We start from the raw sequence: 12,083 nt of genomic DNA, 5'->3' as shown, positions 1-12,083 counted from the left end.
TACGGCACTGGGTTTGTCATGCTAATCAATATTCTCTGCAGCAGAATTCTTCACGGTCTGTTTATCTCGTAATTTCCTTTGGCAATAAGCAATGACCAGATCATCGAGCAATTTCGTTTGAGTATTTTTTTTTTCTCGTGTCTTTTTCTACATCATAATATTTATTTTTAATGAACGATTCGTGGTCTCGAATTCCCGGGATGGATACCCGTATACATGTTTTATTATATCTGGGGAAAAATCGCTGAAAGGTTTTTTATTAGGTGGAATATCGAGGAGGACATATCTTCGAGATAAAGGTGGCTGAATTGAGTGATGAAAAGACGTTGGTTATGAGATGCGGGAAACCACACGAGCGGTTCAACATCCACTCTTTGCCCACAACTGAAACGGACGAATAGAAAGAGAGACAGAGTGAGAGAGAGAAGAATCGAAACGAATCACCGCGGAATATTTTATCCCGTCGAGATTTCAGAATTTTCAAATCGAATCGAAATTCTCCCTCTAGCCAGAGAGCATCGCCAGATGCGAAATGCCGTAATCAAAACTGACTGACAATTAATATACAGTGTGAATTGCAAACGACGGAATGGTCCGTCGTCTGTCATAGATTAATGCGCATGCGCTACAATCCGAGAGCATTTGTTTGCCAGGGTAACCAACTGTAATAAATATATACGACAGTTCGCCGCGTTGTAAGTAACCTCAAAAACTTTGACGGCTGCCGGTGTTGAGCACAACTACCAGCGACAATTGTCTAAATTTTTGAGGTTACGTTCATAACGGTTGGTCGCCCTGACAAACAACCGCTCTCGGATTATAACGCATGCGCATTGAACTATAGTAGACGACGGATCACTCTGTCGTGAGCAATTTACACTCTGTATTATGTATGTATAGATGTAGAAGACTAGCATATGATATTTTGACTGATACAATTATTCATTTTCCATCGCCTCGCGTCACATCTCGTGTTCAAATCTGTCATATCGGAGGACGGCGTTTTGTGCTGCAGGAAATATAATCTTCTATTGGATTCGTGTTTAATTACAATTTTTCTTTTTTTTTTCTTCCACCGTCGGAAATTTTTCTTACCACTAATTTGGTATAACCATATAACATCCTATGAACACCTTGCACTGCATCAATATAAAATTCAGCATTTTCGAGGCTTTGAAGTATTTTGTAACCACGAAAAGTGCGAAGAAGACAGATTTTAAATATTTATCTCGATTTCGTTGGTAATTTTTTTTAATAATTTTTATTTCCCCTCGTACGAACCGTTTTTTATTCTTTTTTTTTTTTAGTCAATAGGGGCGGCAGCTCAGTTTGCGGGAGTAAATTCAAATCACGTTTCTCCATTGTTTGAAAATCCCTTCGAAGCGCGATGAGGTATAGATTGATAGCTACATCGGAGGGCAGGAAACGAGCTCAAAACTATAGAACCGTAAAATTTTCCATCAGGAATATTTTTCGTCTCCCGCAACGGTGCGGACAAATCCGTTCTCCACAGTCAGTCTGTGGTGTCGGGAAACTTGGCTTCGTTGCCGGTCCTCCGGTGTTCGATTCAATATCGAAACGCCGCTGCTCAGCACGAATCCCTCGCGATGCTCGAATCGTTGCTTTCGGGGGCGATAGCCCATTATCTCCCCCCTGCAACCCCCATGGAAACCCATACATGTCTGCACTGTGAGGGGAGATCGCGGCAAGTTGTTACAAATGAGTTTGAAAACTTATCCGTCGATAACACCGGCAGCCCGTTTAACGCCTCACGGCTGTTAAGACGCGTCGAGCCGTGCTTGATAGATTATTGTTACTAGAGGCGAAAGTCGCAGCTGCAACTGGCTCGTCTTATAGATTCGCTAAATATTGGTTTTTCTTGTTTTCCGCTTTTCTTATTCCTTATTTCTTTCTCTCTCTCTCTCTCTCTCTCTCTCTCTCTCTCTCTCTCTCTCTACAGGTATATATTTTGTTCCTGTTTTTCCCTTTTTTTTTCCTCACATACTAACTCAATTAAGTAACCGACTAAAATTACCGTTACTATCATTTGCAATCAATTTATTCATAGAGGATTATTATCCCGGTGTAATAAAAAGTACTCTCCACTATTTTTGACCGGAAGTCTAAGTATAATTGCATCGCAGCTACGAAAATCTGCACCTATACATAACAATAATGAATAAAAGATCCATGATTATTGATTTCTCTGGTCTCCTCTTTTCTACCAGGTGTTATGCATATATATATATTATATAGGAATCGTATGGTACAACTTGGAAAGGCTATGATGGGTGGATGTACAGCGATATATGTATACGGACTCTGGCTGGTAGAAACGTTGAACGAGTGTAATTCCCAGGGCCATAGACTTCAAAGCGAGCAAAGAGCAGCTAAAGCTAATGTTTACGGTAGGGAAGTGCAACTGCAAAATTTTTTCCCAAAGGCGCGTAGTACCTTGACATCGCGACGCGACGTAATGACGATGCGATTGGTACCCGTGTATATATAGTATATATAAATATACATATACCTAGGTATGCGCCTGTAGACGTAACTGACAATTACAGTACGGAATAGTTCCGACGGCATGAGTTTTTCCTTCAAAGGCTGAAAGGAGGAAGAAAAAAAAAATATGCTCAAAGTGGGAAGAGGGAAAAAAGAAAGGAAGAAATCTTGCGGTTTAAATTTCCCGCCGAATTTGCGGTTCCGTGTAGAAGTAGACATCGTGGATGCAAACCGCGTTAATAGAACTTGAAAACTCGATTCCGATTCCAACCACAAATTTCTTTTTGTTCTTTTTTTTTTTTTGCGTGTGGCATGGGGGGGTGGGTTCCTACTCTTTTCGTTTTTCTCTTCTTCAAGTCCTTTTAGACTACTCGAGCACCTTTCAACACGAGACCAACTGGCCGCGATTCTGTTTGTTGAACGAAACGCGACGCTGATTCGACCGTTCGAAAGTTTCCCCTAGTGCAGTAGTGAAAACCAGAACCCTTGTTAGAGTAAACTCTAGTATAATTTACATTTCCCACTGTGAATTCTTTTTTTTTCATTTCTTTTTTTACTCACTCTTTCTCTCCGTCTTTTCATTCCCGTTTACCTTACGCTCGCGTTCATCCTCGGCCGCAAATGAATGTTCGGGTTTGGTCAGTACCATTTCTGCATGCCTCTTGCAGTCTCGCAGGCTGAAATAACATACTCTCTTTGCTACGATACCCTTTTCCACGTATCACTTCGCTCTTCCATGCTTCGTGAAATTTTCAAATCCAACCGTGGAATGCTAGCTCTGATTATATCTTGTCAGGCTAACCTTAAACCAAATACCAGATCACTCTGAAGATCAGCAAAGGAAAGAATCCCAACAAGTCTGTAGTTATTGACGTTAACGTAACGAAACCTCTTGGGGGAAAAATCATTATCGTGCAATTTCTGAATGATCTTTAACGAGTTTACTTTTTAAAATTTATGAATATGTTTTGTTTATCATCATGGCTTACTAAATTTCAGACAAACCTAAACGCACGAAGTAACGATTTTTCCTGAACACGCATCGTTACCAACTCCATCCTCACGAATCCCAGACTTTGTGATACATCAAAAATATAGTCTACTACTTACAACAAACGTCAGAGAACTGCGAAATTTGCTTCGGACACGAAAATCTTTGGGTATCGGTGCATGCACTAATACTCCATTAGGCCCCATGCATGCCAGCCGATATTTATCTCTGATTACAGTATATGAAAGAGGACGTTGGTAAAGCGTCATGCCAACCTATATAACGACGCCTACAACACGTACATGTGCCCATAAGGTACAACATGTCTCCACCACCATTGTACGGTCTACAGGAAATTGGGAATGCCGAGGAGATAACGAAAGGAAAAAATGTTCCCCCGGCGTTATTTATTGGGGCAACGAGAATGAGGCGGCGGTGCAGCGGCGGGGAAGAGTGGCAAATGGGTTCCGTGTTCATTTCCTATTGCCGTATTTTCCTGATATTGGTACATTAACCCACAACAATGTGGATGACAGTGCGTCGCTATGCGTAGCACGCAACCGTGCTCTCATATACCAAACCATCGATCCACACGGGCTTGGTCACGCCGCAGCGGTGAGGATTCGACGGAAAGGAGGCACGGGGTGCAGGCGATGATCGAGGGATGGGCAGGAATGAAGAGGATCGGAGGTATTTCATCCCTGCGCCGCTGTCCACGTACCCCAGTGTAATCCACGTTCACCGCCTCGGCTATCGGACGTTTCAAAATCGATCCCCAACTCAGCCAGCCAACTGATCAGCTCGCTTCTCCAGGGTTAACTGGAATTGATTGTAAGGTGCCATTTGTCCGAATCAGTTACCCGAATCGACCCCCCTTTCTATTCCAATTCACGTAATCAGCATCGCTATTCGGACCCTTTTACGAGCTTAAATTTGTCAACCTACCGCTTCGTCCTTGGTCCGAATCCTCGCGGTGATCGAAAACCTTGGAAAAGTCGGGAAATTTTATTCCGAATAACCGATTTTCAGTAGGGTGATATCAGGTCTTTCACAGTTTGTCGAACATCAAACACTGCACTGTGAGAAAAATGGTAGTGTTGTAATTTGTCGAAATTGAACGTTGTGTCACTAGCGTAAAATAAATTTTATGGTCCATTCGGAACTTGAATGTATCATGATGCCTTGTTTACGCTCATTTCTTAATCGGAAAGCATGCCTATAGTGCCGAGAAGAAAACAATTCGCAACCACATAACGTAATCAAAAGTTGAATTACACCGGACGTCGAATGTTGTGAAAGAGTTTTTGACTATGCAGTAAGACCCAGGATAAAATTTTCTAATATTCAGGTTCCCGTATACCCTGAAAAAGTTTCTACGAAATTTTATTCTCACTTTTTCTTCAGGATGACCCTTCGTCTCGGATGTCGACACTAGGGCGCCAATGGAATAGTGACGACACGGCGAGTAGTATTTTAGTTTTATTGCCGTAATAGAGAAGGCGAAAACTCGGTGAAGACATCGCGCGTTGACCCGAAGTCATCGTGCAAAACGTAAAACCTAAAGTTATGTCGAACTTCCAGGTCGCGGAGACGGAAGTCCTACGAATTAGATTCGTCCGGTGATACGTGATGGAGGGTAGCGGAAGAGAATCAGGAGGTGGTTTTACGATGTTGACGTTGAAAACACCCTTCCTTCGCCCCTTTCCGTCTCTCGCAAACAGTGACAATCGAGGCCGCGATATAAAACCACCACATTTCACCGTGTATACCTATACATACGTATACGTATATGATCTACATCCATCGAATTTTTGACAGGCCATTTGTCACCGGAGTAACGGACCGGTTTGTATACCATGCGGTTTGGTTTTACGCGGAAGAGAAGTGAGTTGAAAGTCGGGATAAATTGCATGACGGGGGAGGAGGAGGAGGTTGTGAGTGGCTGGTACAGGTGGTGTATCAGAGGGACAAAAAGAACGAGCTGTCCCGCTCTCGGTGAGGTTCACCGGTTAATTGTCAGGCGACCCTCTTATCTCCCCATTCAGCTTCCTCGAGGTCTTCGTATTCCGTGCTTTTTCTTCTTTTTCCGTTTCTTCGCGGCTTTTGTTGTCGACGGTATTCCGAGCGACGCAGGCTACTTTGGAAGGAGAACCGGTAAGTTGCATCAGTAACGGACCATCAATTAAGGGTTAGAGAAAGACCGTGCCAAAACCTGGGACAATAATTTGTCAGGGTCTAATTAAGGGGGCGGATACTTGATTAGGACAAGAAGACGAAGTCGGGGAGTAAAGGCACGCGGGTAAATTATAGGAGTTTTGAACTTGTTGTTAGACGAAGATCGAAAATTTGAAGGTCATTTGCAAAAAACGCGCTTTTCGCAATTGCGAACTTTGCGATAGTTACACTCTTCGTGAAAATTACACCCTCGTGAGAATCCTTACTCGTTCAGCAGGTACAACCCTGCGGGTTTCGAAATTTCCGTTGCTTTGATCCTTTCGTTATTTGATATACCTGCGGTGGGTAGCACCTTGTTCGTCATTTCTCGCTGAGTGTGAGGCCTAAGTTCTGAATTTAAGAGAGAACCGTCAAAGACGTGCGAGGATTTCCATTTAAATCTGGTCATAGAATTGACAGATTTATCCTATTTACACATAGCTTTGAGGTTTTCACAACTTTTCATCCGAAATCACTTTACCTTGTGTCATTCAAATCCTCTGAAGCTAAAATTGAAGTGTTTCGGTTGTTCCGATTCTTCAACGCTGGGTGCAAGTTCCCACATTCTTTCAGGTTATCATTAAAAAAAGCTTCTCACTCACCCTTGTAAAGGGTTTCAAGTTCGCTCACTGATGTGTAGGTATATGTACACGTCTTGAAAACTCTACATTTTAACACATTCCGTTCCACCTTTTTTGCTCTTGTATGATTACTTCCGGTTCCCTGAATTCGTTTTAATCATCGTCAGTGTTGTGCGTTTACTGTATTAACCCATGAACAGATCTGACGGTGGGGTCTTAAAAACCATACGAAACTGTCGCTCGTGTATAAATACAGACCTTGAGTGATATTCCTTTCCACTCACATTTCGTCGAGAAAATCATGAAGTCGAATATCAAGAAAAACTATAGAAAAGCAGAATCGCTTTGTTGTGTCAGGAAATTCTGATCGTGTGTAAAATTTCCTCTTGAATATAACAAGTCAATGACATACCTATATATCCGAGTGCAAAATGAGAAAAACGAATCTGATCCGCACTTGTTGGAAAATAATTTTTAATCAAAAGTTTGGAGAAAAGTTTCACCCTACGTAAGAAAAAAGTTAGTAATGAAACTTTTCGACTCTTTTGGAATCGTCGCGTGAAGCGTTGTCACATATACCATGGAGATGAACTGCTGCACTACAGTTCAAAAAAGAATCTGACGGAAATACGAGCCCCATTGTCATACTCATTCACTTTGGCTGAAAGGTTGAAAAATTTATTCCTCTGTCTCGCTCAACTCTCTTTTTCTCACTCTCTCTCTCTCTCTCTCTCTCTCTCTCTCTCTCTCTCTCTCTCTCTCTCTCTCTCTCTCTCTCTCTCTCTCTCAAGGGGTGTGCGGAAATTCCGTAGTTGAGATAAACGCGACCGTGGCCCGGAATTCGCGCGTCGTGCAGAAATTCGCGCACAAGTATGGCTCGTGGTGTTGAGTAATGAGTGAACTTTGAATAAATTTGCATCTTAATTTCGTCAAGGGATTTATGGCTTAATCGGTATTTCAGCAGCTATATACAGGGATTTTGCTGCCGGGCAACATGTTTCGAAGGGCCATAAAGTATAAATAGGGTGTTTAAAATTTATGACTGTTATTAATTTTAACCATCCTCGGGTAATAGTAGAAGCTAACCGCTCTCACTTCTTAAAACTCCTCCTCTTTCACCATATAATAAGGTGAGTCCTGAAGCAGCGAGCTCTCGCCGACATTTATCACTCACGACTCGCGTAGCCGGAATTGGACATAAAAAATCAAAATTAGGGGCTGCTTTTAAACACCATTCCCCATTCACGATTACATTCTTTATTTAAATCTTATTCAGATTTCGTCTCTACCCTGAGATTTCTCAGATTGTACCGTCATATAAACTGCGAAGTAACGATTCGGGCTTCTCCCTTCACTGCAGCTACGGTGGTGGCTCAAGGCGGAAATAATAAGGGTGATAAAAAAACGATAATAAATTACCAGGGCGGGAGGGCGCGTTTGAAAAATAACTGATTAGCATCCCTCCTTCAAGAAGCGACTCCTGCAGTCCCGTTGCCGGATTCTTTGCACAGGGAGGGTGGTCTTCCTCCACGGACATCATCATAATCCGACTTAACTAATGCCAACACGCCGCTGGAGGCTATGTCGAAACTTTTTCCACCCCGCCGCTACACCCTCCGAATTACTTCATCGTGATTGCGTAGCACTCGCCTGTTAATTGTAGAAAGATTAATGATTTTCCGCCCCAGGGAACTACTCAGGGCTCGGCAGCTCGTGGTTAGGGGTGAACGGGTCAAACGCTCGGCTCCTCTTCGACTCCTTTATCTGTTTCCCACAAGTACACACCTAAACCTCTTCACGATCGCGTGATAATCCAGCTTCCGTTGTGCGTTTTCCAAATGCATGCACTTCCGCATTTCATGCGGAAGAATTTTTTCTTTCTCTCCTTCTCTCCCTTTCAGAACCCCTGCATCTTAAGAACGTAAAGTCGGTTCTTTAACGCCTGCATATCTGGTGTCGAGTTGCCGTTTCGGCAACGAGAATAACGAAACTCGTAAAAGGTAATCGGAGGATTTTACAACCGGAGTTAGAGTACATAAGGAAGTGATTTGTGCAGTTGTTACACCGCGAGGTTTTACGAGAGAATCGTTTCCTCCTTTCGCCTCCATCCTTCTTCTGTCGTTTATACCTTTTTTGCTCGGTTCAAGGGCACGGGTATTTTTAGCGAAACGGGCAACCCACCTATGATCACATCATAGTCATCGGTTGATGTTTGGGAGGCATGGGAGGTATTAAGGACACTGCGTCGCGGAGCGAGAACTACTCAGGTTTCCAACCCCTCGCTCACCCTTCGCCATAACGGATCATATTTTACGCCGATATACGAAATGGCTTCCCACTTGACATACGCCGCCACCACCGACCGAATTACTCGCGCCGGTGTTGGGTTGCACTTTTGTTAATTGTAGAAAGATTAATGACACTCTTCGCGTACATATCAGGTGCGGGACACCGGAAGACCTCGGGGGTGGGAGGGTTAAAGTGTCTTGGCCTCGCAGTCCTGATATTCGAGGAACTGACACGAACGGCGAGAAAGAGAGTGAGAGAGAGAGAGAGAGAGAGAGTGGTATGAAGGGCGAGCGGGGCGCAGGATGCTTTCCATCTCCTTAATTTTTCAATCGATTCTTCTCTGCCCGTTACGTGTTACCCTGCACTCGGCGCACTTTTTCTTCTTCTTCTTCTTCCGCGCTGATCTTCCCCTGGGCGCTTGGCCTCTGCTCTGCTTCACTCTCCCATTCAGTCCCCCAGACCAGTCGAGAGCTATTTGGCATAATGCCATTAAGTTGTATTAAAGAGTCCCTTCATCCCTGAGCCACGCCCTTTACTGACGCGATCCCTGACTCAAAAATTAGAATATCAATTCTTTTTCTTGCAGATTCAATCGCGTAAAAAAAAAAACACACACACACCAAGATGCGTCAGGATATCCAGGATATATATCTTTTCCAGAAACTTCACGTATTTACTAATTTATACAAGATACACAAATTAGAATGCCTCATTCTTGAGCAGATGGTTGTAGGTACAAAATGTGCGACGGACCATATCAGTATGTCAATACATGATCGTTTTTACCGAAGCTCACTGTCTTGCTTGATCTAGACAAAGATATTGGTTAATTAATCTGACAAGGTGCACAGTTGAGCAGAAATTGCCAATTTCTCATCATAAGCTCATATCAGTTACAGAAAACCTGAACTCGAGGTGATTCACATCACTCATTACGGCTGGTCTGTCGTCAGTCGGAGCTGAAAATTAATTAATTGATATTTGAACAACGGGATTCTGTACTATACATTATCCAAACACAGTAACCTTTCGCTACTACCGCACGATTTGGTGGAAGGGGCGCGTCTCGAGGATCGTTTGGTACCCAGACGCTTATCCTCGCTCATCCCATTTCCTCTCTATGAACATTTTTTTCAGCCCCTAAAATCTCGGGGGCTGTAGTTGGTATACGGTAGTTCACCAGACGACAGTAATACAGGGGTGGGCGGCGTGTAGATGGGAAAAGAAACAAGGGTGGATACGAGGGTGTAATAATCTCAGCTTCATTCGTCGGATCTCTCCCGCGGCGTAGAGCACAGCTACCCTGAGCGTCGATATCATAATAAAGAAATAAAGCTCGACGACGGCGTGGGTTCGTGGGAGTCGAAATGGGCCAAGTTAGGAGCGAGGAAGGGTAGAAACGGGCGAGCGGGAGTGGAAAGAGACTTTTGGAAGGTTGGATGGAAGAAGGCTTACCGATAAGACTCGCTGGTTGCGTTTTGCCCGGTAATGGCGACGCTATCAGTCCAAAGACTTCCAGTTCTACGCCTGAAGATGGTCGTCCTCCTCTTACTCCTCACTCTTATTTCCCCCTTCGCAAGAATGCGTTCTCGCTCTCAGCGTTGATAAACGAACAGGAAGAACTTTTCCACCCGTTCTGCCCTCTGCCGGATGGATGGGCGGCATGGTTTGTCACCCGTGCACCAACCAACCCCTGGAATAATAATTTCACCGAGAACGACGACGTGGTTGTATTTGACTAGCTTCTGTATCTCGATCCACTTCTCGTCATCAACAAACGATGTTTAAACGCTCCTCTCGACCCGCCGTCCTTATAACGTACCCCTGGCAAACAGGGGCGCCTGAAGCAAAACCGTTTTCATCCCTGCTCAGCTGCCTCGGATTATTTGGATCAAATTCTTCCTGGTCCAGGACTCCATCATTTAGCTTCAGGGCTGATTAATCCTCTGTCTTCCCACGAACGGTTTACCGAGCCCACAGACTACAGACGGCGGAAAAAGATTAATGAATACTTTGCTTGCTCGGGGCAAAAGAGAAGGAGATGTGGAAAAAGAAGACAAAACCACAGAACCGAAAAACAACGACACTAATCCAAAAATATTTACCCACTCTCAGTATTGTTCGTAACGATGTCGGAACGCAGACACTTGTCCCATCGGAACAGACTGTGCGCTGATTTCGTCAAACGGTGGTGTTCGTGTAGCGAAGGATTGAGTGTCTATCGGATCTCAGTCTTATCAGCAGTTACCTAAAACAAGTTGACGGTATTCCTTATCTCCATTGCCCCTGCACACGGGGTTATTTTCTTTTGGTCCCCCCTGCCCTTCTTTTTTGCTTTATCTTATCTGCGTCTTCGCTTCCTTTTTCTTGGACGCCTTTTCAGCAGTGCTACATATACTTTAATGTAATTGGCGCGTGGCTCCGCTCTTTGACAGAGACATCGCAAACGAGATGAACCGACCATTGGAGTGAAAAACAAATCAATCAGACGATTTGCCTACTGGCCTTGTTTATCGCCCGTCAATAAAACCTGGCGGCAACTAGAAAATGAAACGTATCTACATCACACTTTTGACATCGTCGTAACCCGCTGTGTTATTAATTTTTGATTTCAGGTCAACGGAAAGGACGTTTCCAACTCGAGCCACGAGGACGCGGTTCGGTGCTTCGAGTCTGCCCAGGAACCCATCATCGTCGAAGTCCTGCGGCGGCAGCCGGGTCATCAGATGGTTCACCAGCAGACCGGGAAGGACGGTGGTACTGAGAGAGCGACGAACCAGGACAATAAACTGGAGAAGGACGACGAGGAGACCGTCAAGGAAATCAATTCGGCGAGCAGTCCGCTCGTGTCTACAGCCGTCCAGACCGACTGGGCTGGTCTCATCGAGGAGGAACTGATCCTGGATCCACTGAACATCGAGGAACAACCAAACGACAGTTTCGAAGATTATTTACCCCAGCACATAAACTTCGAGGTAAGGATTGAAGGGATGGACGAAGCGTGTTTCACCGAATTGCCCCGAGTCCTAAGCCCTGCGTAGTTTGCCACCACTTTGGTCGGAGTGCTTTCTTGATGGATACTGGGCAGGACTCAGCGGCCTAATGAGTAATCTGATCGGTCTAATTAAGCCGTATCAGGGAAATCAGGCAAATAAGGACCCCGCAGCTTCTGTTCTACTTTGTCAATCCACCTCGGCGACAGTTGCTCCGATCAATTTGCACCCCCTCTGCTCGCCCCTCTTCATGGAACTCCGACGCTCCGTCAGCACCGATTTAACGCTCGTACTTCGGCTCGGCATGTCACTCCATTATGCATATCGTGACTCAGATACGGAAGAATGCGTATCGCGTGACTCTTTAACCAGAAACCATTGGCGACAATAATCTCGGGTCAGTGTCAGGCTCCGTGCCAAGCTTCAGTCGCATACGACGTCCGCGTCTCCTCCGAGACGATGATGAAGAACCCGGTATACGTCATAGAGCGGGTGATTGATAGCTTGAAG

General features: G+C 44.6%; 1 protein-coding gene across 5 annotated transcripts in view; it reads left to right on the top strand.

Moving 5' to 3' along the window:
* Positions 1–12,083, top strand: part of LOC107217570 (PDZ domain-containing RING finger protein 4) — a 140,095-nt gene that overhangs the window by 122,336 nt on the left and 5,676 nt on the right. For 4 of the 5 annotated variants that reach the window (XM_046739656.1, XM_046739657.1, XM_046739655.1 and 1 more), the window contains exon 2: positions 11,196–11,555. In XM_046739656.1, the coding sequence (XP_046595612.1) occupies positions 11,196–11,555 (360 nt within the window). Of the gene's footprint in view, positions 1–3,758; positions 4,328–11,195; positions 11,556–12,083 lie in introns of those variants that run through there. The other variant, XM_046739659.1, reaches the window with a different exon arrangement.

This window comes from Neodiprion lecontei, chromosome 5, assembly GCF_021901455.1.
Source record: "Neodiprion lecontei isolate iyNeoLeco1 chromosome 5, iyNeoLeco1.1, whole genome shotgun sequence".
In the NCBI taxonomy this organism is placed as follows: Eukaryota; Metazoa; Arthropoda; class Insecta; order Hymenoptera; family Diprionidae; genus Neodiprion; species Neodiprion lecontei.
The sequence above is the reverse complement of the archived record's forward strand: the minus strand, read 5'-3'. Positions and strand labels throughout refer to the sequence as shown.